The following is a 26402-nucleotide window of genomic DNA, read 5'->3' as shown; positions in this document are numbered from 1 at the left end:
ACTTATGCAATACAAGTTGCATGTCGAGCGTGGAGCAAGTCTCATGAACGCGGTCATGTAAAGTTAGCCCAGGCCGCTTCATCCCACCATGCCGCAAGATGCAAAGTACACGAACTAAAGACAAAAAAGCATCAACGCCCACAAAACAATTGTGTTCTACTTGTGCAACCAATCTATGCATAGACACGGCTCTGATACCACTGATGGGATTCGTAGCATAGAAAACAAAAAAATTCCTACCGCGAGAACGCAATCCAAGCCAAGATGCAATCTAGAAGATGGGAGCAACGAGGGGATGAACGAGACTAACCCTTGAAGATTTTCAAAGCCTACGAGATTAGATCTCGTTGTTGCAGAAGATGATCACTTGCCGCTTTCAAAAGCGCGTAGAAGATCTTGACGGTGCCACAATCGGGCAGCACCCCCGTACTCGGTCACACGTTCGGTGTTGATGAAGACGACGTCCTCCTCCCCGTTCCAGCGGGCAGCGGAAGTAGTAGATCCTCCTCAGAATCCCGGCAGCACAACGGCGTGGTAGCGGCGGTGGTGGAGAACTCCGGCAGGGCTTCGCCTATGCGCTGCGGGAGTATTATGTGGAGGAGGAGAGGCTAGGGTTTGGGGAGGCTAGGGTTTGGGCGCCGGCCACTTGGGGGCTGCGGCCAAAGGTGGCTTGGTGTGGCCAGCCCCTCCCCTATGCTCCTCATTATATAGGTGGAAGCCCCCAAGAGTTGTAGTCCAAGTCTTCGAATAAGACCCCAACAACAAAACTTGCCATAGGTGGGAAACCTACTCAAGGGGGAAGTCCTACTCAAGGTGGGACTCCCACCTTTCCTTGAGGGGGGGGGGGGTGGCCGGCCACCTTTAGGTGGAGTCCACCTGGGACTCCTCCCCTTAGGGTTGGCCGGCCATGCTTGTGGAGTCCCTCCGGGACTCCGCCTTCCATAGTGATTTCTTCCGGACTTTTGTAGAACCTTCAAAAACCTTCCATAAATGCACCGGATCATTTTCAAACTTGTAAAATGACTTCCTATATATGAATCTTATTCTCCGGACCATTCCGGAACTCCTCGTGATGTCCTAGATCCCATCTGAGACTCCGAGCAAAACTTCGAACTCCATTCCATATTCCATATCTACTTAAACGACATCAAACCTTAAGTGTGTCACCCTACGGTTCGCGAACTATGCAGACATGGTTGAGACTTCTCTCTGACCAATAACCAATAGCGGGATCTGGAGATCCATAATGGCTCCCACATATTCAACGATGACTTAGTGATCGATTGAACCATTTACATACGATACCGATTCCCTTTGTCACGCGATATTTTACTTATCCGAGGTTTGATCATCGTTATCTCTATACCTCGTTCAACCTCGTCTCCTGACAAGTACTCTTTACTCGTACCGTGGTATGTGGTCTCTTATGAACCATTCATATGCTTGCAAGCTAACCAGACGACATTCCACCCAGAGGGCCCAGAGTATATATATCCGTCATCGGGATGGACAAATCCCACTGTTGATCCATATGCCTCAACTCATACTTTCCGGATACCTAATCCCGCCTTTATAACCACCCATTTACGTAGTGACGTTTGATGTAATCAAAGTACCTTCCGTCATAAGTGATTTACATGATCTCATGGTCGAAGGACTAGGTAACTATGTATCGAAAGCTTATAGCAAATGAACTTAATGACGTGATCTTATGCTACGCTTAGTTGGGTGTGTCCATTACATCATTCATCAATGACATAACCTTGTTATTAATAACATCCAATGTTCATGATCACGAAACCATGATCATCTATTAATCAACAAGCTAGTTATACAAGAGGCTTACTAGGGACTCCTTGTTGTTCACATAACACACATGTATCAATGTTTCGGTTAATACAATTATAGCATGGTATGTAAACATTATCATAAATATAAAGATATATTATAATAACCATTTTATTATTGCCTCTTGGGCATATCTCCAACAATATGGTCATGGTAGTGGTATTCCAAATCCTCCGGATAAGACATGCTCCAAGAGGTCCTATATGGTTCTTGAGTGTCCACCTCTTCCAACGTATTAACCTTCAAACCAAAATTTGTACCTCTTGCCATCCCTATAGCACGATTCCGAGAATCTTGAGAGTTTTGTTCGGACACCTTGAGAGCTTGCATCTCGTGCACCACTTGATAGGAGGTTAGCGTAGGATAACTTTCTCTTCCAAGAAGACTCTAGACATCAATGGGTTCATAAGGCATCATGCAATCAATATACTTGTCCTTGATCCAAAAGTCATCAATATGTTGGGCACCCACATTCTGAAAGGCATCAGAAATGGTGATAAGACGTCTATACATCTCATTATGATCTTTATTTGGCAACTTCATGAACCCTTCGGCTTGGTTCCGAAGAGCACTATACTTGTTTATCTTCATGCTTTCACTTTCCATAAATATTATGGACAAACCCTCCCAAGCTTCCTTGGCGGTGGTGAAGTTCCGAACATAAGCCAAGTCATTTGTCCCGACACTTGTTTGAATCATGTTCAAGGCAATAGAGTTGAGTTGGTTATCAACCTCTTCTCTTCTAGTCAACTTGTTGGGGTTGTAAGGCTTGTATCCTTCCATAATGATTCTCCAAAGTTCATTGGAGGCACTGCAAACATGAGAGCGAAACTCAAATTGCCACTTATTAAAATCTTAAATATTAAACTTGGGTGGATCACCCCTATTGTTTATATGAGGGTGAGGAATCGGGATATCGGGAGAGCGGAAAGGTGGAGGAACGATATTGTAGCTCTCACTGACACCCGCTCTAGGAGAAGCATTGGGGGTTTTAAGTTTGTCTAAGTGATCACCATCCAAGGTCTTTCTAGTAGAGGGTAAGCCCGAAGCATCTCCCTCTTCTAAAGAGTCCTTTTCCTCTACGACGGGAATGGCGGAAGGGAGCGGTGTTATAAGCCCTGAAAGGTATATCTTCATACTTTCCATTTGATCTTCCATGGAGGATCTCAAGGATGTTTCCATGAACTTGAGATCTTCCATAGAGGCCAGCTTTGCCTTCCGCAGGCCCATCATCTGGCATACTCTTAGGCGGTTAAGCCCGAAATAAGAACCGATGCTCTAATACCAATTGAAAGGATCGTATGCCGCACCTAGAGGGGATGGGGTGATTAGGTGCTAACCAGTTTTTAGTTCTTTTTCAATTTAGGCTTGACACAAAGGTAAATTCTCTAGATATGCAACTATGTGAATTTACCTATATGACAAGATCAACAACTAAGCAAGATATAGCTAGACAAGATATAATAGAGCTATTAAGGATAGAAGAAACCGAGAGTGGAGCACGCGGAGACACAAAGATGATTCCCGTAGTTTCTTCCTTTCGAGGGGAAGTACGTCTACGTTTGGAGGCGTGTGGTCGCCACGAAGGCCGGGCCAACGCCACAAAGTCCTCACTCAGGTCTCGTGTGAGCAATGCCACAAAGGCCTAGCCCACTTCAACTAAGGGATTTCCTCGAGGCGGAAATCGGGCCTTTACAAGGTTCTTGGGGCACACATCCATAACCAAATTGGAGGCTCCCAATATCTGTAACAACACAACAACAACAACAAGAACAAATCAACCACAAACAACCAGGGTTTCCAAAGAGTAACACTAGAAAAGTGGCCCTCAAGCAAATGAGGGGGAAATGTAAATTGCTTCGGTGAAGATGTAGATCGGGATCCTCTCCTTCGATTCTCCAAAGATCAAGAGCTTTGAATGATTAGAGGAGGAGATCTAGTGAATCTTGTATTTCTTGGTGTGGCTCTAATGGTGGATAAACTTGAGCAAGAATGAGCAGCTTGAGGCGGAGGAAGAAGGGGGGGGGGGGGTATTTATATCCCTCCCAAAATCGAGCCGTTGCAGGAATCTGTGTGGCGGATTATCCGGCCTAAGTAAGGGCCGGATTATCCCCCTGGATTATCCGGGTTCGACCATAAATATCCGGCCAATATCCGGCATGGATCCAGGAGGTACTGGGAGCTCGTCGCCAAAGTCCTTAGCCGTTTTTCAGGGGTCGGATATTTTGCAAATATCTGGCCCCGGATTATCCGTCCTGTGAATATTTTCCTGCTTCCTTTTCTCTTGTTTCTCAACACAAATTCAACCACTAATCATTTCTGCACTATATCAACACATATTAGTGTATCACACATGTTATCATCAAATACACAAAACTTTAATTAGAGAGATGTTCTTTCACATGCTCGTTATAACTTCTGGACCCTTTAGTATTTTGGATGTCATTTCATTATACAAACTCCGATTGGGATGTTTTCGGGATCATTGGATTCTTATGGATGAGAGCTGAAAAACCATGACCTTGGATATTTATTTTGTGTTAATGTAAAGATATCAGTCTTTTTTACTTTCATATGGCTAAGTCAAGTGCCTGTAACTCATCCACATTGGATCCACTTGGTTCCTTTTGCCTTGCTTTGTCTATAAATCCTCAATACACCTACACGCACATTAAATACAAAAAAAGTAATAAAATCCTTATAAAAAACTATTTGCAACACTCACATGGAAAAGCATGGGAGCAACTAATCATGTATAATAATTACTAGATGGAGTATAAGATGAGTGCTTTTATAAGCATAGAGTACGCTTAAAAAGTGTATAAAATTCCACGCATCAGCAGGATACCATACATAAAAAAACAAGTTCTAGAGGATTTTGAACTTCTCCACTAGACAAAGAAAAAGAAAGTTGATGGCTCTTGCCTTACTGGCAGACATCACACGCTGCTACATCTGTATTGGTAGACTCGATAGGAATCTCGTGACGATGTAGAACATGAATCACTATCATAGTGGTGGGTTGACCAAGGCGAGCATGCCACTATAACTACGAGACTCGAACTCCACGGAAAACCTGAGAGACGGTGGGCACATCCAGGTGGTAAGACCATGGCAACACAACCGCTAAGTAGAACGTCCATCGTGGCCCGATCCTTACCAAAAAGATCAAACGTGTGAAATTCGATAAAGATATTATTATCACGAGTAAGTATAGGAACTGATAGCAAGTTAAGTGTAACTGAAGGAACACGAAGAATATCACGGGGCTGGAGTTTCCTGCGGATGCGGCCTGGCAGGGCATTTACCCCGGTGAGGTGCAGCGGTGGATCGTCTTGCGGTGGAGATCGGTGGTCGATGACATGGTCTTCTGCCTCCTGGCGGCTCCCCAAGCTTCGTGTTCGGGTTGAACTCTGGGTGAAAGCCTTGCACCGAATCCGGTCTGTGCCGACGACGGCGGCGCCTTTGGGCGTCGTTTCCCTTCTTGTTGGCGTCGTTGTGGAGTTTTGATCCCGACCGAAGTGAGTGGCTTCAAGTTCTCTGGGTGAAAACCTAAGCTCCATCGGGAGCGGGCGACGATGATGGACGCGTCATTACCTTGTTGGAGGCGTCGCCTTGGAGCTCTTGGCCTTTGCGGTGCGACGGGTTCTCGGCGGTGAGGCGCTTGGCTATGTGGTCGAGGGAAGTGGACACCGGGGCAACGGCCCTGGACGGTGGTGGCGCTTTGAGACGAAGACCTCGATCTCCTCTGCGGCAGCGGCCCTATGGGGCAGGGTCGTGGCGCTGCTTTGTTTTGCTTGGCGTTTCTGGGGCTGCATGGGCGGCAAGGTCGTCGACCCGGCTGGTTCATCTTCGGGCTATGTGAAGGTCGTCCTGGTTGCTGCGTCGGGGCGGCGGCCCCGAAGGCAAGGTGCTTGGGTGGTGACTTGGAGATCTGTGTGGACATCGAGTTTGTCGACACAGCTGGTTCGTCTTCGGGCAATGCGAAAGTCGTTCTGGGGCGGCGGCCCCGGATCTGGAGGTGTGTTTGTTTCTTGGATGCATGCGTCATGTGGATGACGGGACTCCTCGCTTGTGCGGTTTTTCGTCTCAATTTTCCTTATGACCGAGCAATGTATGGTTTTTGGACCCGGTTTCTTTATAAACTGGGTCATTCTGTGCATAGCACTCTTTCTATCTAATCAAACACGGCAGACTCGACTGCCTTTTCCTCAAAAAAAATGATGATTGACCAATATGAGAGATGTGCATAGGCGAGGTGAACCTTATCGGTCCCTTGATACTAATCATGCATGCTGAGCTTGCCAAGCTTGCTCGTCAGGTGATCCATAGCACCAATATCCATGTACTAGTGGGGATCAACTGGGTAGGACTGAGCGTATTCCTTATTCGCCATCATGGCTTGACGCTCGTTGCCATGACTGTCGTTTCCAATGCTGAGGAAGCTCGGAAGCATATGTGGCACTTCGAGGCGAGATGCCCCCCACGTCCACATAGTTAGCACTCGTGCTTGGGGCAGACACCAATGGTGGAACCCAACGGTGCAGCGGGGGCTGACTTGGTCGGTGCCGGTATGGGAAGCAACGGCTTTGGAGTTGGAGGCGCGTTGTAAGGTGTGTGGGAGCCACTTGTGTACACGGCGTTCGCGGATGAGGTGTCAGAGTAGACCTTGGCCGCATGACGAGCATCGACACATTGCTAGTGGTGAGAAAACACACGTAAAGATCATGCAGCTGAATAGGCGTGTCACGCCCATTGATGTTCCCAATGAGCGAGTCGTACTCGCCAGCGAGACCGTTGATGATGAAGGATGTGAACTCGGAGTCCCAAAGAGGCCGGACGATGGAGGACAACGTGTCAGCCAATGATTTGACCTAATTGAAATAGGCAGTCACCGAGAGGTCCCTCTTCTTGGTGTCGCCGTGCTGGCAGCGAATCGCATCAGCCCGCTTCAGGGACGGAAACGCAAAGCTGTTCTACAAAGTGCCCCACGCCTCCTGGGAAGTTGTGGCGAAGAGGATCAGACCGGCGACACCCTCATCGAGCGAGGACTGGATGGCCGAGAGGAGGGCCTAATCTTGCCCCGTCCACGAAACTATTTTAAACAACCAACAAAGTAAAAAATTGTTGAGAGCTGAAAGATAACACATATGAAACACAACGAAAGGGGGAACAAATGTTTAGACTTCGTTAGTAAAAGAATCATAGGTCAACCAGAAAACTTTGCCTTTACCTAGGAATGGTACATTGTATCTTTGTGCATTAGTACGATTTTCCACCCTTGGAATGACAGCCACTACTCACCTGCCAGTAGCATGCAAATTGAAGAGTATATTATAATCAACTGGAACGAAAATTACAAATGCAACTGGCTTATGGGCGGCCTTATAGTATAACGTGCAACAAAACTTTGACCAAAGTCGGATCGTTTAAAAATCATGGTGACGGTGGTTTATATCACGTTGCCATCTGAAAACGACAACCAAGGTATTTAGAAGGGCCGCCCCTTGCCCCAGGTTAAGTGGCAGCTGAGGCTGGAATCTTATTGAATAGTCTACATGAAAAAAAAAAGTATTTAGTACTAGTAATAGTACATAGTTCAACAAAACCTATTGACAAGAAGAGTCAGTTGCAGTTAGAAGAACTGTCACGGATGTGTGGATGACATACGGTGGACGCAGACATGGCCCGACCCATTGCTTCAAAGGTGAGTCAGTAACTCACCAACTCCTATCTATCTTGCCCCAGAAAACAATCATTCCAACCTTTGAGTCCACTCATCTGTTCATATTAGTGTCTCACACACCATTGGCACTGAGGCAAGCATTCTGAACCTGTTGCCTGAACTCTCAAGAGGTCAGTAACCTCTCTTCGGCTCTTTCTTTTCTATTAAGCTTCTGTATTTTTTTTTGTATATCTTAACTTTGGCCGACTCAAATTCTTGTAACACGGCTTAATGGAAAAACCAGTTATGTTTCACGATTGTTAGCACTCTTACTTCTAAAAACTGATTTTTTGCTGCAGTGTTCTTGTAGTTAGATCAAAGGTTCTGACAAGAGTTCTTCATCAAATCCCCCCCCTCCAAGAAACTCTGGGTCCTGGGTCTATGAACTTCTCAGTGAAATAGGACCACCACCATGTACTGAACTCCTAGGGACAGACGGGTGAGAGATTTTTTCTTGAATTTATGCAAGAGAGAGAAAACACAAGGAATCCTCCGTTCTGATTCTCTCCAAGGAGAACAACACCCAAAGCAGTAAACATGGACTGGGTGGAACAGCTTAACATTTATGATCTGAAAGCGCCAAAGAATCTGCCAACGTCTGCTCCATTCAGTGTCACTAGCAACCAAGGACCACGGTTACCTCGAGATTACTATGATGTTAAACCAACGAAGATAAAGCTTATTTGCAACTTTGGTGGTAGGTTCTTACCAAGACCAAGCGATGGTGAGCTTCGGTATATTGGTGGTAACAGGCATCTGATTAAAATCAGCCGGGACATTTCCTGGCAAGAGTTCATCTTGAAGACAACAAGATTGATAAGGAGAGCCCACACGATAAAGTACCACATCCCTGGAGAGCAAGTGAGCATGCTCATTTCCATCACCTCTGATGATGACCTTCGGCATATGATTGATGAGTGCATTGTGCTAGAAAGAAGCAGAGAAATGCTAACCATGTACCTTTTCTCTGGCAACGACGATGAGCGCCACGTGCATTTTATCGTACAAGGCTCATCCAATGCAGAAAAAGAAGCACAGTTCATTGCTCTTATCAACGGGGTCATCGCACCAGTTTATGATGAACTGAGAGCACATAGCCTCGGCAGATCTTCAGTTAATGACCTAGACCAGCTGATGTTTGGCAACAACGTGGAAGGATTGCCGGCAGGCAGAACAGAGGAAGCTCCAGTGTCCATCAGAACGAAGCCCTTGCAGAGTATCATGACGCCACCAAAGACATCAAGTGGTCAGTTGGAGAAGATGTCTCCAAGTTCCGAGAGACGGATGGCTAACCAAGATTACAAGACACACAGCACTGAAGGTAACGTGATCTCTGCAACCAGCAATATTGATAAAGCTTACCATGGTGCATCTGTGCCTCCTGAATCCAAGACAAAGCAAAGCTGTGGTCTCGCTGTCTCAGGGCATCAACAACAGACTGCCACGGAATCTTTCGGAAAGAGCCATGAAGCTACTGGGGTACAGGAGAAAATATCACCAAGGAAACAGCAAACGGCCCCATTAGGCAACAGTAGTGTGGCGACACAGCCATCGTCTAAAAACAAAAAATTCCCGGTGCCACCACATACAGGTCGGTCTGCCTACGAAATGCCTGCATCTTTGTCACCAAGGGGTTCCCAGATCACAGTCAACCAACAAGGCACTGATGAGAACACGATAAAATCAACAAGGATTGCTGCCCAAGAAGAAGCTATATTCCACTCAGCAGAAGACCCACTGATTAGGAAGATCAACAACTTCCAATTGCACAAAAAGGTGGAGATCTCAGAACCCGGTCATGAATCTGGTACTCCTGGTTGCAACATCAGTACAAACTTGCAGTATATGGAGTCGACAGCTGCAACCAGCAGCATGCAGAAGAACCAGCCTGCAGTTACTTCTACACCGGTCAGCTATAGCGGCGAAGCAGTACTACTTCCTTTTGCTTTTGCATCTTCCGACAAAACAACAAATCCGCAACCAAATATTCTGGTGCGTGCTTCAAGTGAGAGAATACAAGAACGACCCAGCAGTCCAGGACCAGATGAACATTCATCAGAAATCACTCGATTTCGATCAGTTGGTACTGGTACCATTAATCCTCAAATCAGAACTACACTAGCAGAAGCTAAAGATAATGCTGCACCATCACTATCAGAGCCTGAGGTACATCTACACATCCTGTTTCATGTGGCATATCTGAAACAATTTAGTGTATAACTTCTGACTCTCTTTCTACTAGCAGCTACGTGAAACCAAGAGCACTGAACAATCTCTCCCTGCAAATGCACTATTGGGCAGAGATCTTATAAGCAATGTCCAGGTTTGTAGTTAATTTCACATGTAATCTGTAACAAAACATATCAAGCTAAAAAGGCACTGGTACGAAATTTTTAATCTCAAAAGTATATAAAAGGAGATTTGTCAGAATGTCTTCACATAGATGTCTAACTTCTTCATTATACAAGTACTGTACTTGTTCCTAAAATTGATCTCATACAAATGGCAGATAATAAGCAATGAAGACCTCGAAGATCTCCGTGAGATGGGCTCTGGAGCATTTGGAACTGTTTTTCATGGAAAATGGAGGGGAACAGATGTTGCCATAAAACGGATAAATAACAATTGTTTTTCATATCCATCATCACAGGCAGATAAACTGGTAAGCCTATATGAATTCACCCGCATTATTTGAAGTTCAGTCAAGGGTACTAGTTTCACAAATTTACCAGGTAAAGAGATAGATACTATGAACAAATCTTATGCTTCCTCTGTTTTTTTTTAATCTTATGCCACCATCTTCAAGAGGCTATATCAAGAAACCAGAGTATCCCAAAACCTCCACATGATGTAGCAAAAACTAAGCATAGATCCAGTGGGTAGCCGTATGAATAGCTTACAAAGAACTACAAAATCGTTGTATTTAAAAAACAACATCATTGCGACAACACTATGTAGACAACCATAAAACACACATTCCAACTAAAATTTGAGTCTTTAATGGTCTATGCATCCTTGAAAACCAATTACCAAACATATTTGAAATACTTCTACGTGGAGAGGTCAAAGCCAAATAAACAATCCACCACATCGGGTGTCAAGCTGGGCATTCGATGAACAAATGTTATATCCATTTTTCTCCATAAAAGAAGAAAATTTTTTATTTGCCTTCAAGTTGTGCTTTACAAGATTGTCCTTTATCAAAATATCCCTCAACAAATGAACTTCTAAGAGAAACAATAATTCATATTTCCCAATCAGCATGCATGGATTGTACAGAGAACTGTTCGTTGCATGTAAGCTCCGCCGGAACACATCCAGTCTTGATTAAGGAGAATTCTCATTAGTAGACCTAACAAGTCAGTCCACACCACAAATTTTGCTCCAATAAGAGTGTGCTAAAGCTTTCTTGTACCATTTGGCATAATTATAATCATTACCATGGATAATTTTAGATGAATAATCTGGTCGTACTATTTCAGCCAGTGCATTATATGTTGAAAAAAAAGTGTATTGCACATGGACATCTAATTTGTAACATAAACTGCAAGGGTTGAGAGGGAGAAATGCAACATGTATCCATCATTATACATATAATATCTTATCATGCAGATAACCGAATTTTGGAGAGAGGCCGCTATCATCTCAAAACTTCACCACCCCAACATTCTGGCACTTTACGGTGTCGTAAACAACGGGCCAGGGGGGACATTAGCTACTGTAACAGAATTCATGGTCAATGGGTCTCTAAAAAAAGTACTCGGTCGCAAGGACAAATATCTTGATTGGCGCAAGAGGATACTTGTTGCAATGGATGCAGCCATTGGAATGGAATACTTGCACTCCAAGGACATTGTCCACTTCGATCTGAAAAGTGATAACCTGCTGGTGAATGTTAAGGATCCCTCTCGTCCCATATGCAAGGTATGTCACAACTCCACTATTCCAGTAGCATAAGCTTTTTAATAATTTAATGTATGCAAACAAGTAGGGCAAGATGCTATAAATTTATGAATCATGTTCATGTATGTACAATGGACTTTTGCATATAAATGATGTGCATAACAGAGAAGCAACTACAGGTTGCTGATTTTGGTTTATCGAAAATGAAACAAGCCACCATGGTTTCTGGTGGAATGAGAGGAACTCTTCCATGGATGGCCCCAGAATTGCTCACAATGAGTGGCACTAAAGTATCTGAAAAGGTATTATTCTGAATCTATTTAATGACTCGAAGTGTGAAGATGTTATAAGCAGCAAAAAAAAATGGCATTGTGTGTGTTTCACAATTTCACTTGATATTGTGCACAAACAAATATACTTATCAGTCATTCTCACATGAATGTAACCTTTTAGAAGTTTCTGTCGTGGTGAAGATACTTGACTTGTTCAGTGAGAGTTATACTAGTATATATCAACTAACGAGCACTCACTTTCAACAAGAACTAGAGGATTATTTGTATGGTTCATGAACACAAGAAAGTGTAAAAACTAAAGCACATCGCAAGAATTTTGTGAAGTATCTAAATTGTACTCAAATATAGCTTTTTATGAAAATGCAGGTTGATGTCTATTCTTTTGGAGTTGTGATGTGGGAAATTCTCACCGGTGAGGATCCATATGATGGCATGCACTATGGAGGAGTCATAGGTATGCATACAGTAAGATCATCTATAACTGAAGGAATATTTTCTTCTGAATTACTTAAAACATTCTATATCAATGTCATTTCCCTAAACAAGCATGATGTAGTTCTCAAGTTCAGTGAACCAAAAAGAGATAACAGTACAAGCAAAAATTGTACTTCTATAAATACACTAACTGCCAGTAGCCCTACTTGTCATCCTACTTACACACACACTCTCACTGAAACCCATGACTCTAACAAAGAAATTTTGACTTCAACCATGTGTCGAAATTAAAATGCTCAAAGTATATTGATACTAGGTTCCAGTGGTAACTGTCTAATAAGGTGTAATAATTTTGCAACCAGAAAACGGCCACCCTGCGAGCCTGGTCTAATTCCAATCATGGTCTATTGGATATCCATGTTTAGCCTCTTTTATATGGTCAGAAATTTTACAAAAAAAAAAAACTAGTATTTGATATATCGAAGGTCAATAGAAATTATAGTTTTTTCCCAATAATTTACCAACGAAAAATAGAGAAAACAGATAAAACTGCAAGATTAGTAAAAATATGGCATGATAGCTATGCCCGACCTTGTCCTACACTCCCATTACTCATGATAATCAGGAAAGTAGGCAGTTCCTGGTCAGTTATTAAAATCTACCAGGATTCCATGAATTTGAGCTGAGATAATATAATGTTCTGCATATTCTTCTCTATGCATCCTAAAGTAGGAATGGAAAATTTAAATGTTAACGATGGGAGTGTGCAGGGGGTATTTTGAGTAACACGCTGAGGCCACCAGTGCCAACTTCATGTAACCCGGAATGGAGGAAACTGATGGAGCAATGTTGGTCAACTGAACCTTCGCAAAGACCTTCATTCACTGAAGTTGCTACCTGTCTTCGTGGCATGCTACGGGAAGCAAAAGTGAATCTCTAAAGTTAATATGAAAGAATTCGAGCTATTTGTAACTCTCTGCTTGCTTGTATATCTATTGTTCCAGCACAAATTTGGTGCAAATACGAAATGTGTTTTGAGTTTAAGATTGCAACTGTTCAACTTTACTGTCACCAAAGTTGGCTATGACTGGCAAGTTTTGATCTTAAACTTGATGCTACACAAATTTGTTACTGAAACATCTAGTTAGAGAAAAGTTCCACTCATATTTGGCTACCTACAAACTTTCCAGTTGTCTCCCTTACATGTTCCTAACAACAAGCAATTCCTTCTCCAACCAGTCCTTACATAACTCGCATCCTTACTGTATATATCGCATCACTAACAACCATTCTCGTGCACAAATAGACGGGCAAGACAACACACCATCAGTGATCTAGTAACAACACAGTATGGTTAGTATGGAGTATGGACGGTGTCCACACAGGAGTTTACACAATAAGGCTAAGTATTTGGCGCAGCCATCCTTATTTTGTCAATCAAACAAATTATCTCCACCCTTGCTAATAGACTGAGCTTGCAATAGGAAGTATAGCAAGAAATGGCAAACTCCCATTTCCATCAAACTTATTTACTATCGGAATGATATGTGTATGATCTCTCAACACAAACAAAATGTTCTACGTACCTAATGACCAGATATGCATAGACATGAATAACAGTATCCATTGCTGGGTTAATGTGAACAAGGCAGTTCCACTGCAATAATGTGCTACTAATATTTTCAATGGATCTATAGTTAAGTAGTCATGCATTACAATACCACTTTAATCCTTGTTAAAACATATCTTAGTAATTTGTTTTCATAACTACCGCTAGTTGCATTCATGTATTGTCAGTTCTGTCTTGATGGCTAATTGGCAACTTTAGATGCAACATACTGAACATAGAGTTTGCATTAATACAAATTGCAAATATACTTACAGCTTTGAAAATTATTTATCCAATGGAATGACTGACTACGAAATCTATACTTCTTATAAAGCAAAACCCCACTAACTGCAATTAATTTTAGTCTATCTCTACATGCAAGCCATCCACATCATCTATTCCATTAGCCAATCAAATATCCATGTCATCCCCACTAACATTCATTATATATGTATCCTTGTATGCAAGCTATCTATGTCACCATTTTTTGATTAAAATGTCCACATAGCTAATTCATAGCCATCAAATATAAAAAATAATGTGAATTAAATTTAGCATCTCAACTATTTTGGCCAATTGAATATTGCATACTTCTACAGAAAATTCATATTACATATGTATTATACCATTTCATTTAGACAATATAATTTCTTAGAAGATTCCCGCTGCAATGCGCGGGGTATCCTTTAGTATCTTCAACAAGTACTGCATTATTATTATCTTACGATATGCCTCATATTTATTCTCCATGTTATGTATGTTGTGATAAAATTGTCAGTTTTCCCGACATTGAGGCAGAGGTGTTTTTGTTTATAAAATTAAAATACTAAACTAATTAATCAGAAATTCAGAGTATCTGGTGTTCAAAACACAGGGATCCTAGGAATGACAGCTCAATATCATATTTGATACTAGGATTTAATCAAATTATCATCAGAACATTGAGATTGTTCCAAATTTGACTATCTCCATTCTTTTGAAGGATATACGCTATTAAGTGTAGCAAAAAGATCTGAAAACCCGTAAATATGTTGCATAACTGCTATCGCATATTGATATTTGATCAAGGAAAATAATCAATCATGCTCCCATTTTCCCACTATTTGGTTTAGGTTCTAGAGTACAGGTTATTGTAGTCACAAATCTTAGCCTGACAATAGCATGTAAAATATTCCACAGGTTAGCAATATCACAACGAAAGTGTGCCAGTAAAATCATAGACTGAACGAAAAATAGCTCGCAGAACCAGAACACTGCTTATTAATATCGTGAATTCAGGATGTCAGAAAACTAGTGACCCAACTTACATTGCATCCAAGAATAGTTTAACCATTATTGAGGCATAAAGGATCCACAGATGCAAAGGTACAAACTTATGTCACTGAGAATCGTAATGAGGCGGCGGCGCCATCGCAGGGTCGGATCCGGCGAGACCTACTTCTTGGCATCTTTATTCTTGGTGTCCGTGGAGGACCCGGCGGAGCTCCCAGAAGCCTGTGCCGCCTTCTTGGCGGCCTTCTCCTCCAGTGCCTTCTTGTCCCTGCGGCAACAACAGATGCAGGATCCGGATCGGCAACGGGTCAGACCGCCCATCCAAGATTCAACCGTGGTGGAACCAATCGGAGATCATGGAGAAAAAGAAACAAACCTCTCGCGGCGCTGCTCCGGGGTGAGGCCGTCCCCGCCGTTCTTGGAGTTGGGCTTTCTCGCCGCCGCGCGCTCGCGGTCGCGCTCCCTCTGGCTGCCCCGTGCGCCGCCGCTCACGAAGTCAAGGACAGAGCAAGACGAAGAAGGAATCACCAGGAATTGAAAACAGCACCACGCATAAAGTAATTCACAGGAACAAGATGAGAATAACAGGACGCGCATAGATCTAATTGAGAAAGATAAGGATATGAGTCATCTTGCTGCCTCCTTGCCTTGCACTGGATTCCGCCGGAGAAACCTCGGCGACGACAGGAGGAACTCTTATCTCTCTGTTGTTCTCTCTCTCGCCCTCTTTTTAGGGTCTATATAGCATATTCGCCCAAGGCGGTCGTAGTTACGCTTAACAAGGAATTTCTTCCCTCAAAAAAGAAACAAGGGGATTTCTACAAAAATTAGGTCGTCCTATGGTTTTCTTAAATGAAGGGCAAGATATACATTTAAATTTAGATACAATTTGTGAAAAAAATTTAGACAGGCGGCGTACTAGCGCTGTAACTGTATCCAGAGGGGATTCAGTATTGTAGGTTGGTGCCTCTCACCCAATCCTTCGAATACTCTTCCGGCCTATGGCGGCTTTTAAAATTCTTAGAAAAATTTCATAGAAATTTGGAGGATTTAAATTCTTATATATTTTTTACGGTGGTTGTTTGATTCGCATGATTGAATCTTGTAGTAATATTTTCTCTATTGAATCCTTTATATTATATTTCAGAAAAAACACTTTTATCAAATCCTTTGATTTTTCTGTGATGGAATCAAATAAACTTCAGTGCATAAGAAATGATGAAGGATTGGAGTTTGCATGACTTTGCAATCCTAGGCTTTTCATATTCTAGGGCTTTTAAAAATCATGCGAATGGAAAAAGGCCCTTCCATCCACATTCTACCTAATATGGTCGAATTTACATAAAATGTTTGTCTGCTCGGGGGTGGGGTGGGGGGGGGGGTGGCTGACTGGCTGGGACCATCTCATGCGAAACCGGCTCGGTAAAATGAAGACTAGAATTAAAAAATACACTAGAAGTAAGCAAGACATACAAAAATCTAGATTAACACTAACACGAAAAACCTTTTTTGGACCGAGGGTGAACCCAACAATGTTTGTTGTTAAGCTGAAATAAGTATTACCCACATCCCAAAGCTTAAGACTTGTATTTTTTTAGAAAGTCGAACGAACTATGTCAAGTTTGACCAAGTTTTTATTAAAAATCATTAAAATGCAAAATGGAAAATCAATACCATTAGATAGATAATAAAATATATTTTCATATGATACTACAAAATATCATATTTGTTGATAGATTTTTCCAAAAGTTTGATCAAACTTTACTTGGTTTGATTTTTTTAAAAAGGCCTTAAGTTTTGGGATGGAGGTAGTAACATTCGTTATTCGCAAATTTTGTAATTTTAAATTGTGTTGTTGGAATTTACAGCAATCACATGGTCCGGCTTTTATTGCTCTTCTCTAGAGCAATGTAAGGTATCTAGTGCACCGCAACAGAGCTAAATATCAATGAAAGAGATAGATGCAGAGGTCGCTTTGCCACTTGTTCAAGAGAAAAAAAAAACAAAGATTTCTTGGCAACGAGCAAGGATGCTACTATTATTTCAGAAACGGCGCCAAGGCCGCTACTATTATTCAAGGGTAACATCCAAAGAACACGAAAAGCACCAACAATACTGGCACACACCACATCCTTCTGTCTCGACTCACTCCCACTGCTGAATCAAACTAGCACATCAACTCGACCTTAACTCTAAAAGAGCAGCGCCTAGGAAGAAAACCAACGCATTCTCAAATCTCAAATCTTTCAGAAATCGAAGCCACCCTTCTTCTTCTTCCGGCCGAGAGGTGGCCAGATCACTTGCTCGAGGGCTCCCCCTCGACAGCCAATGGAACAGTGCTGGCCATGGTGCGGTACTTGAGCGCGTACAGCATTTCCAGGTAGCGGCGGGTCTCGCGCCTCTCAAGGTTGGAGACGTACTTCCAGAAGCCATAGACACCGGTGAGGGTCATCAGCCTCTCAGAGTAAAGCTTCCAGGTGTATCTGAATAACATGGGTCAAATGACAGTGTTTAGTTAGTTGCAGCAAAACGGTAAAATTCAGAAATAGAAACCAGTGACTAAAATAAGTTGCATACTTCTCCTCAATACGCTGAAGCCCTCCCAGTGAGATCTTGGTCCAGTGGCTGTGGTCTCCCTGGCACTTCTCAAAGAACTCAACGAGCAGAGCCGAGGCCTTGTCACCCTGGTAAGGATCAATGTGGTAGCCGGAGACACCGTTCACGATGATCTCAGCTGGACCACCATATGCAGTTGCAAATGTTGGAAGACCACAGGTCATGGCCTCGATGACAGTTAGCCCGAAAGCCTCATAGAATGCAGGCTACACAGAAAGGAAGCATATGAGAACAGAGATTTTTTACAAGGCAAATGATTCTGTTTATGCAACATGTAGGTACCTGCACAAAAGCACCCTTGGTGTCGCAGATGTAGCGATAGAGCTCAGCATTACGGACACGGTTCATCTGAGCAGAGATCCAGCGGATATGGCCATTCAGGTTGTACTGCTCAATAAGGTCAAACATCTTTTTGAACTCAGCCTGCTCCTCCTTGTCCTTTGATGGGTTGCCATGGTCACCACAAACAACCACAAGGTTAACAAGCTCCTGCAAGCGAGGGTTCCGGCCATACAGCTCAACCAGACCAGTCAAGTTCTTGACACGGTCCAGACGAGCCATCGAGAAGATGATTGGCTTGTTCCTGTCCTTCAGAACAAACCTGCACAATGTAATCTAGTCAGATTAACAGCAATGCAGGCAACCCACGAATGCAGAACAAGCAGTAAGAAACAATTCTCCACTTCTTACTTGTGCTCATCGTTGTCGACATCACTGTAGAGCAGCTCCTCAATCTCTGGGTGGAGTGAGGTGAGCCTCCTTTGTGACTCTGAGTACGGGAAGTAGATGGACATGTCCGCACCAGGCGAAACTATGTTAAACTTGGGGTCAAAAACATCGATACCGTGGACAACACGGTACATTCCAGGCATCGTGAATGCCATGTGAGACTCGTACTGACCAACGGTGTCCTTGCTGAAAAGGAATAATTTCCATTAGATCATGAAAAGATAAATACATTTCACAACAACACTGAAATGAATATGAACAACAAAAGTTTAGATGTACAGAAATATTACTTTCCAGCAATCTCTTGGAAGGTACTTGTGATGATGAAGTCTGCGTGGTTCATTGCAATCAAGTCAGTGGTGAACTGGCATGAGAAGTGGTAGTGATCCTCAAACTTCTTCCAGTACAGGTCAGAGTTGGGGTACTTGGTTTTCTCAAGCGCATGCGCAATGGTACACTGCATACCAACGAATGGCCAAGGTAACATCAGAAAAATGATCAATATATATATGAGGTAAATATATTCCCAACAGAAAAGTAAACATAATTCATACATGAGTAACGCCCATCTTGTGTGCAAGCAAACATGCAACAAGGTTTCCATCACTGTAATTTCCGATGATCAGGTCAGGGTTGGCCTGGAGCTCTCCAGAAATCTCGTGCGCCACATCCTGCAGAAACAGGGAAAGAGTCAATAAGATATTTGTGTTAACAAAATGAGTACCGAAAAAGGTATGATGTTTAGGTTAGGTATCTACATCAGTGAAAGTCTCCAGGTATGGCCAGACTTCAAAACGTGAGATCCATTTGCGAACAATTCCATTTTCAGTTCTGAATGGCACACGAAGGATGTGGGTGTGCTCAGTACCGAGGACCTTCTCAAGACGCTGACCGCAGGTCGTACCGGTTGCATCAGGGAGAAGCCTGGTAACCTGCCAGGGACAGAAAAGAAAAGGTCGAGTTTCATAACAAAATAGCTGAACATTTTTATTTATCATGAGATATCAGACTTACAATAAGGATCCGTGGTGTGATATCGAGTCCTTGCTGCTTGATCCTCAAAAGCATCTCATTCTCCATAGCACGGACTTGATCCAAAATGTAGACAACCTTTTGGGAATCATAGCACAAAGATTAATGAGAACAAGTCTAGTCAAATGAACATTTATTCATGCCAAAACTATTAAGGATTTTACCTGCCCTCCGGTGTCAGGGTACCCCAAGACATTGGCTTGTGCAAAGTAACCATGTGGAGAGAGGATGACAACATTGAACACCATTGGGATTGTACCAAGGAACTTCTCAAGTGTGGACGGGTCAGGTGCCTCAAGAAGGTCGAGGAGTAGGTGAAGGGTCTCTTGCGCACGTTTGGCACAATCACCCCAACCCTTTTCCAAACCAAGTTCTTGGAACCTGTATTTGTTCAATCAAAAGAACAGTCGGTAATATTAGTGCTTCCTAGTCGAGAACATACACCAATTGCATAAAAATGATCATTAAGTACCTGTGGTGAAAGTCCGAGTACGGGGTGTCCGCTGGAAGACCAGACAGATGCTCCTCGGCCTTCCTCAGAGCTCCCTGGAGAGCACTTAGACTGCGGACTCTGTCGTTCATCATCATAGGCTGGAGGAAGCATACAAGTTTCAATACATATTCATTCTTCCAGCAAATGCAAAGTTTAAATAAACATCAAAGATACAAATGAAAGATTAGGTTACCATGCCCTTGTAGTTGTGCGCACGGAGGAAGTTGAGCAAAGGGTACATGCTCTCCTTGACATGGAAGAGCTTTGATGACAGGTGCCTATTGAGGAACTGCACACCGTTGCCAATTGACTTCGACAGGGAAGGACGAGGGAATGAGGCATTGAATGGCTCAAAGTCCAGCTCAAGCACAAAATCTTTGTTGCTGCCGAAATATAAAAGAATTACGCAATGTTATCCAATATCATCATAGTAAATGAACCAAATGAATAAATGATCAGTAAACTATCCCAATTCTATGGTACAGTTTCTTTTTACCTTCCTTCGACAAGCTGTTCCTTGAACTGCAAGTACTCAGGGACACTCAACTCCTCGACCGCAAGCTCGCTCACATTGACCCTCACATACTCCCAGACACCAGGCCTAGGGCGGATGGCAAGTGCAACCCATGGGGAGATGACGATTGCCTCCTGTATGATATACAGCAGTGCAACTGATTACAGCAAGAAATAAAGTGAAAAAGGGATACTGAAGTCCAATGAGAGGCCAAATGCAAACCTGCGCTGCCCTCAGTACATCCTCGAAGGCGCCATCCTTGAGCTTCTCGCGCTCTGCTTCAGGGATTGCAGTGTTGTACTCAGCGATGATCTGGTGGGGCTGCAGCATTCCCTTTCCAAGGTTGACCAGCCTGCACAAAGAATTATCATAATTCAGAACACATAAGATCCGCCGATATTTCTGTACATAAGAACTGGAAATTGCTCAAAATGTGAAAACAAAAGTCGTTTTGAAGTTGCAACTGAATTTAACAAAATTGTAACAAGATCTCCACACCACACTGCTGAATAAGAAACATGGCTCTGGCTATGAGATTCAGTTAGATTTTATGCTAAATAGATCTAGGCATGGACTTAAAGAAGTTAAATGTGATTCACTTAGACTTTATGCTACATAGATCCTCTCAGATCTAGGCATGGACTTAACGAGGTTATTTGAGAGTCAGTCTGATCTTATGCTACATAGATCTTGTCAGTTCTAGGTATTGTACACACCAATTTACACCATATTCAGGAAATCTTAGCACCTGGAGAGTACGGAATGTAATCATTCTATATAGCTGCACAGTATTGGATCTAAGAATGCACATGCAGTCAGATCAGATATCAATTCACATAATTTTGAAAAATCAGATGGTGTGTCATGACTATTCAGTACTAGGGCAGAGCTAATTAAGTATCTAGAAATTTCCAGTAGCACAAGGAACACCTGACATCGTCATCAATAGATTTACTTACAAGCTGTCCTAAACATATAAAAAAACATGCTAAGGGCAAAATGTATAGTTATTTCAGAAGAGCAGGAAAATCTGAATAGACAGGTTTGTTTCATGACAGTGCCGAAACTGGTTACTAAGCACTAAATCAGAGTCAATTAAAAAGAAACGGAGGGAGTACATCACAAGGAAATCGGGTCAAACCTGGTGAAGACGGCGACGAGCTCATTGGGGTGGGCGGAGAGGGAGTCGCCGATTCGCTCCCTCACGCTGTGGAGGCGGCTCAGCACACGGTCGCCGGCGGCTTCCCCCATCGCTCAAACCTGCACGGCAGATCAGCGAGAGCTTCAGTTCAGATCATATAACCCCATAAAATAAATCAAGCCAGAAACCCAGGAACAACACCCGGTCTTCCCGGACACACGTCTGACATTCTATCAGAAAACACCGGCAAGATTTGAGAAACATGCAAAGAACATATGAACCAGAACTGAACAGAAATTGCAGAAAAACTAAAAAAGAACCGACGCCGCCAACTAGAGGATTGAGAGGCATACGAGGATCAAGACGGAAGAAGACTTGAGAGGACTGATGAGTGGTGAAGGGGAAGGGTGCGCATTTATACAGATCTGAGGGTAGAAAGCAACAAGAAATCCCAGTGGCCTCCAGGCAACAAGTTCTTAGCATCTTGATCCCGCCGACACCGATGGCTTGCATGAGCTCCAGTAGCCGTCCGTTGGAACCGAAGCTTGCTGGCAAGGACAAAGAGTGACGCATGCGAGAACCTTCTGGACATGAGATCAGCGTGGGGTTTCTTTCTTGCAGGCCATGACAAGGAAATTAACACTAGCCGTGGGAGTTAAAAGAGAAATAATCTGAAGCTAACCATGGCTATTAATTTGCACAAGAAAGAAAGAACCGTCAGTGTGTTCCCCGGCTCTCCGATACAGACAGAAGCACATGAGAAGGAACGGATAAGACAATAGAAGTTGTCAGAGGGAAGCAAAAGAAATGATCAATATAATACTAAGTATAATACTTTAGCTAGATCTAAAATGCTATCCACTTGATGACTTGGAACTGAAACCTTAAACCCAGAGAATGATGGGAGCTTGCTAGGACCGCAGATCCGGAAGCTTCCCCACCAGATCTCTGCAGGTGGATGCCGACACAGATCACACCGTCAGAGAATCCACACCATGAGTGCTGCTGCTATCAAGTACTATCAACTATCCCCCTAGTACAAGAAACCTGCCTAAGATCAAAGCACAGGCTTCAACAAATCGAGCCCCACATTTTTTTTTCTCGCTCGTGAGTCCAAGAAAATGAGCAGAGTTATAGCTGGTCAGTTTCTAAATTCCCACCGACACCATCATATTCGATCAGGCATGCATCGACATTACATTAGCAGCAGAGTTTTTAGCTGCAGCGAGTAAGTTGTACCAGCAGCGAAACTGGCAGAGCATTGTTCTATAATCAACCAAGAAAGTAACAAAGCATCATTGACAGGAGAAATGTTCCTTTTACCTTCCGCTTCTTCAGAAGAACCCAACAAACGCAACGCACCACGAGGAAGAAACCGGGTGAACGCAAAATAGTGAAACCAGGTGAACGGGAATGGATTGGTGTGAGGAGAGTTGTGCCCCGAGACCCCTATTTATACACGGATTAGCAGGGGGGGCACGCACCATCTTCCTCCCCTCGTCATATAAAAAAATGTCAAATGAGGCTTGCGAAACAATTCAGTGCATTTGCTTTGCACTGATCCGATTGATTTATTTGCATGTATTGTTCTGTGCAGAGATAAGGCCGTATTACTCGAATGTAGCAGTGCTTATCTTGGGGAGGTTTCTTTTGCATTCAAGCCTTTTGGGATTGTTTGGGGAGCAAGCTACGGATCAAATAAAGTGCAGGATCATAATTTGGGCGAAATTACTGTGAGGATTGGCTAGCACGTCAATGCATATCACTCACCCTCGGAGGGTAACAGGCCGTCCCCTTCAGTTTCTTTATGTAACGCGCATGTGTATTTCAAATTTAGTTTTGACCATCAAAATAATAATGATAATAATACTAGTACGGAAAACCACCCTTGAACTTGGGAGCATATGCCCTTGGTACACCAAAATTTATCTTTTTTTGCACACGACACAAAAAATGTCGGCTTTTCGCGAAATCAGTTTATGAGCACTTATAATGTCAAGATGTACCCATCAATTTTTTGTTCAGTATTTTTTAATATCTTGAACTATGTTTAATTTTTTTTAAACCGGGAGAATATGCTTCCGGGTGCAAAAAAACACCTCACACATAATAGTATATTAATATGTTATTTGCATGGCTCACCAGCGATATCCTTAGAAAAAATTAGGTACAAAGTCAGTGTATCACTTTGTTATCATTTAACTCATGTGTCCATTTTCTTACGAATGACATGTCACTTTCCGAAGGAAAAAGATCTTGTCGGACCAACAATATGTTATTTGCAATTTTGTCGTGTAGGTTGTTTTACACTTTTGCACGTCGTATATTGTCTTGTGTGAATATGGATGTTACGTTGTAACGATTCTAGGTGTATTGTAAACAATTGTTTTACTCGTGTTGTGGATGTGTCTTTGTATTGTTCTATACACTAATTCTGTATTGTATAGTATACCCTTTATTTTTATTGGTGCGTTCAGAATGTTACAACATTTTTTGCAAGTTTGTTTTCATACATTTCAATGATGTTGCATATGCATATCTTGTATGTGGCATTTTCATGTTGTAATCGCTGTTGGGTGAATTAGATTTCACATTTAAGTGAGAATGGACGCCAGGAGACGGTGTCGTTGCCCATCCAACCGACCTGCCCATTTTTCTAAGAAAAACAAATATGAACTCTCACTTATGGAGTATCACCGAGGATTGTAGTCATATGAAATGCTTGCATCACTTGGGGGCAATTAGTGTTGAATTTTTATTGGGCATGATAGTTATTTTGCACTGGCGTCATTTTCTTGAAGTGTTCATTCGAAGAAAAGTATGGGTCGAGTATTGCTGAGTATCTTGCTATCTTCTAGTGTGCCACCCGCACTACAGAAATGAGAAATCTCCGATGCGTCAAAAGATTGAACTTACGTCACCATTCTATGAAAGAGTGATACATTTTTAAAACTCACAGATCATTTTATTTCGTATGTCAAAGTTCTTATCTTTTTGTACATTTATTAATTATCCAATTGATATTATACCTTATAAATATTTTATCAGAAGCAAACACCTGTTTTTGTGCTAACACAAGACCAATACAACTTGAGTACCTTGTATATTAGTCTATTCATTAATTTGATCACCAACATGCTCTAGTCCAAGGGAACTTACGTAGCGTTTGGTTCCAGACCAAATGAGGGATGGGATGGGATGGTCCTAATTTTACATGCGTTTGGTTGTAAATTAAGAGAGATGGTACCATCCACTCAAGAGAATATACCTCAAAGATGCTGACTCAAGTGATGCCTTCAAATTGATCGGATCTCCTCATCCACGTTTACATACGAAACTGGTTCCGAAACATAGATCAGATCGTATGAAACAAATTGCAATGACTAGGCAAGAGGGATCCCGAACTGGCCACTTGACTTGAGAGCTGCCATATACGAAAACAGAGGGAGCTTGAGGGATTAGTCGGTAAGCAGACGGCATTCCTGTTTCTTCCAGCACATAGGAATCCTCTGTGCACACAGCACACGGTTCTTGACATACCAGCTAGAGAGCAACTTTTCCGTACTCGAAGGGACAGGGCTCCTGCCAAAGGACGGAAGTTAAACCATGCGTGAGTCACTGAGTGAGTACATTTCCCAACAAATTATTGGATGCTTTGCTCCGAATGATGAGAAATCTTTGGGAGATTGGTCGGAGCTGAGATTTGCTTGGATTGGAAGCAAATGTAGGCCCCATTTTATCTCATGTGGATCTGTACTTATAACCAAACTAAACCACATTATTTGCTTGGTTTTGAAGGATTTACTTTCTTTTCCCAAATACCTTTACGTTAATCGGTATGAAATAGCTGTTATTTTTATTTAATTTTCATGGTGGCTTGTCAACTTTCAAATGGCTCAATTGTCGTGCTACAATGTAGATGCTAAAAGTAGATCCAACATTTTTTTTTGTTTCAGTGATGGACAATTTATAAACATCTTTTTCTATTTGCAACCCGAGTGCTCTTCATTTCGTTAGTAGTCAATTTTTTTGGTTCATTACATATATGGTAGATCATTGTGCCCCTTGTTTTTTGTGTCAATCCCTTATTTGGCACAAATTACATCCCCAATTATACTACTCCGTATTTACATGTGAACTCCAGGAGAGAATCAAACGATCTTTCTCTCATAGGGCACCAGCCTTCCGATGTTGGTCTCCGGTGGCTCCCTTCGCCGATGGTTGTCCGTAGTGGATGGGGGGGGGTCGTTGAATCTCGCGTGTGTGGACCTGTGTAGCTGTAGGGTTAGGGCCTTTGTAGCTTAATTTTTTTTGAGCGGTCGACATCCTGGCTCTGGCTAAGGAGACATCGGTGTTGAATAAAAGTGTTCCAGATTCTATCCGGTGCGGTGTTCTACTCTGTTGTTGGCGATGGATCTAGGTGGCAGTCTATTCATGCGGGCATGGCGTGGCGGCGTTGGCATCCTTGTGGTGGACTTGTGTCCTCGGGCTCGTCGTTGCGACGGGGTGCTCGCTCGAGCATCGGAGTAGAGCTCGGGAGGTTGTTAAGGAGTGCTTGCAGATGATTGTCTATGTTAGTGATAGCTTGAAGATAGTGATTCTTGTGTTGGGTTTGTGGTTCGAGGATGGCAAGCTTGGTTTCCTCCTTCGACATCGTCGCGTGGGGGGTGCTAGATTTCGAGTTTGATGGTGTGTCTGTGTGCTGCCCTGTCCAGATTCTTTCAACGGTAATAGCTTTGCCTTTCGGAAGCTACTTTGGAGGTCCACAAAGCTACAAATCAGTGATGGAGCC

The 26402-nt window shown here is 42.8% G+C and overlaps 2 protein-coding genes across 4 annotated transcripts; one reads left to right on the top strand and one right to left on the bottom strand.

The window, feature by feature from the left end:
* Positions 1–7472: 7472 nt before the first annotated feature.
* Positions 7473–13248, top strand: LOC127332421 (uncharacterized). Of its 2 annotated transcripts, XM_051358723.2 has the most exons (9): positions 7473–7555; positions 7643–7704; positions 7888–9739; positions 9819–9896; positions 10083–10235; positions 11186–11497; positions 11656–11778; positions 12136–12223; positions 12975–13248. In XM_051358723.2, exons 3-9 carry the CDS (start codon positions 8111–8113, stop codon positions 13142–13144), a joined length of 2553 nt encoding a protein of 850 aa, XP_051214683.1. In that variant the 5' UTR covers positions 7473–7555; positions 7643–7704; positions 7888–8110; the 3' UTR covers positions 13145–13248. The 2 variants fall into 2 exon arrangements, with proteins under 2 accessions (XP_051214683.1, XP_071675212.1); XM_071819111.1 differs by having other exon boundaries at positions 7490–7704; positions 7873–9739.
* Positions 13249–17094: 3846 nt separating this feature from the next.
* On the bottom strand, positions 17095–23075 carry LOC127332423 (sucrose synthase 1). Of its 2 annotated transcripts, none has more exons than XM_051358725.2 (15): positions 22934–23075; positions 21611–21729; positions 20692–20821; positions 20452–20603; positions 20149–20338; positions 19935–20053; positions 19627–19843; positions 19445–19540; positions 19189–19362; positions 18985–19101; positions 18721–18887; positions 18392–18616; positions 17984–18302; positions 17663–17907; positions 17095–17568 (listed from the first exon to the last, which is right to left on the bottom strand). In XM_051358725.2, exons 2-15 carry the CDS (start codon positions 21718–21720, stop codon positions 17382–17384), a joined length of 2448 nt encoding a protein of 815 aa, XP_051214685.1. In that variant the 5' UTR covers positions 21721–21729; positions 22934–23075; the 3' UTR covers positions 17095–17381. The 2 variants fall into 2 exon arrangements, with proteins under 2 accessions (XP_051214685.1, XP_051214686.1); XM_051358726.2 differs by lacking the exon at positions 22934–23075 and adding an exon at positions 21964–22241.
* Positions 23076–26402: the final 3327 nt, after the last annotated feature.

Source organism: Lolium perenne, chromosome 4 (assembly GCF_019359855.2).
Source record: "Lolium perenne isolate Kyuss_39 chromosome 4, Kyuss_2.0, whole genome shotgun sequence".
NCBI lineage: Eukaryota > Viridiplantae > Streptophyta > Magnoliopsida > Poales > Poaceae > Lolium > Lolium perenne.
Note: the sequence above shows the minus strand (reverse complement) of the source record. Positions and strands in the feature narration are given on the sequence as shown.

Bases quoted from the DNA above. Each gene is read 5' to 3' on its own strand.
- LOC127332421 (XM_051358723.2), top strand. From the start codon at position 8,111: ATGGACTGGGTGGAACAGCTTAACATTTATGATCTGAAAGCGCCAAAG. The intron at 10,236-11,185 runs GTAAGCCTATAT...CTTATCATGCAG, and splicing joins CATCACAGGCAGATAAACTG to ATAACCGAATTTTGGAGAGA. The intron at 11,779-12,135 runs GTATTATTCTGA...ATGAAAATGCAG, and splicing joins GCACTAAAGTATCTGAAAAG to GTTGATGTCTATTCTTTTGG.
- LOC127332423 (XM_051358725.2), bottom strand. From the start codon at position 21,720: ATGGGGGAAGCCGCCGGCGACCGTGTGCTGAGCCGCCTCCACAGCGTG. The intron at 19,102-19,188 runs GTAGATACCTAA...CTGTTTCTGCAG, and splicing joins ACCTGGAGACTTTCACTGAT to GATGTGGCGCACGAGATTTC. The intron at 18,617-18,720 runs GTAATATTTCTG...ATTCCTTTTCAG, and splicing joins TTCCAAGAGATTGCTGGAAA to CAAGGACACCGTTGGTCAGT.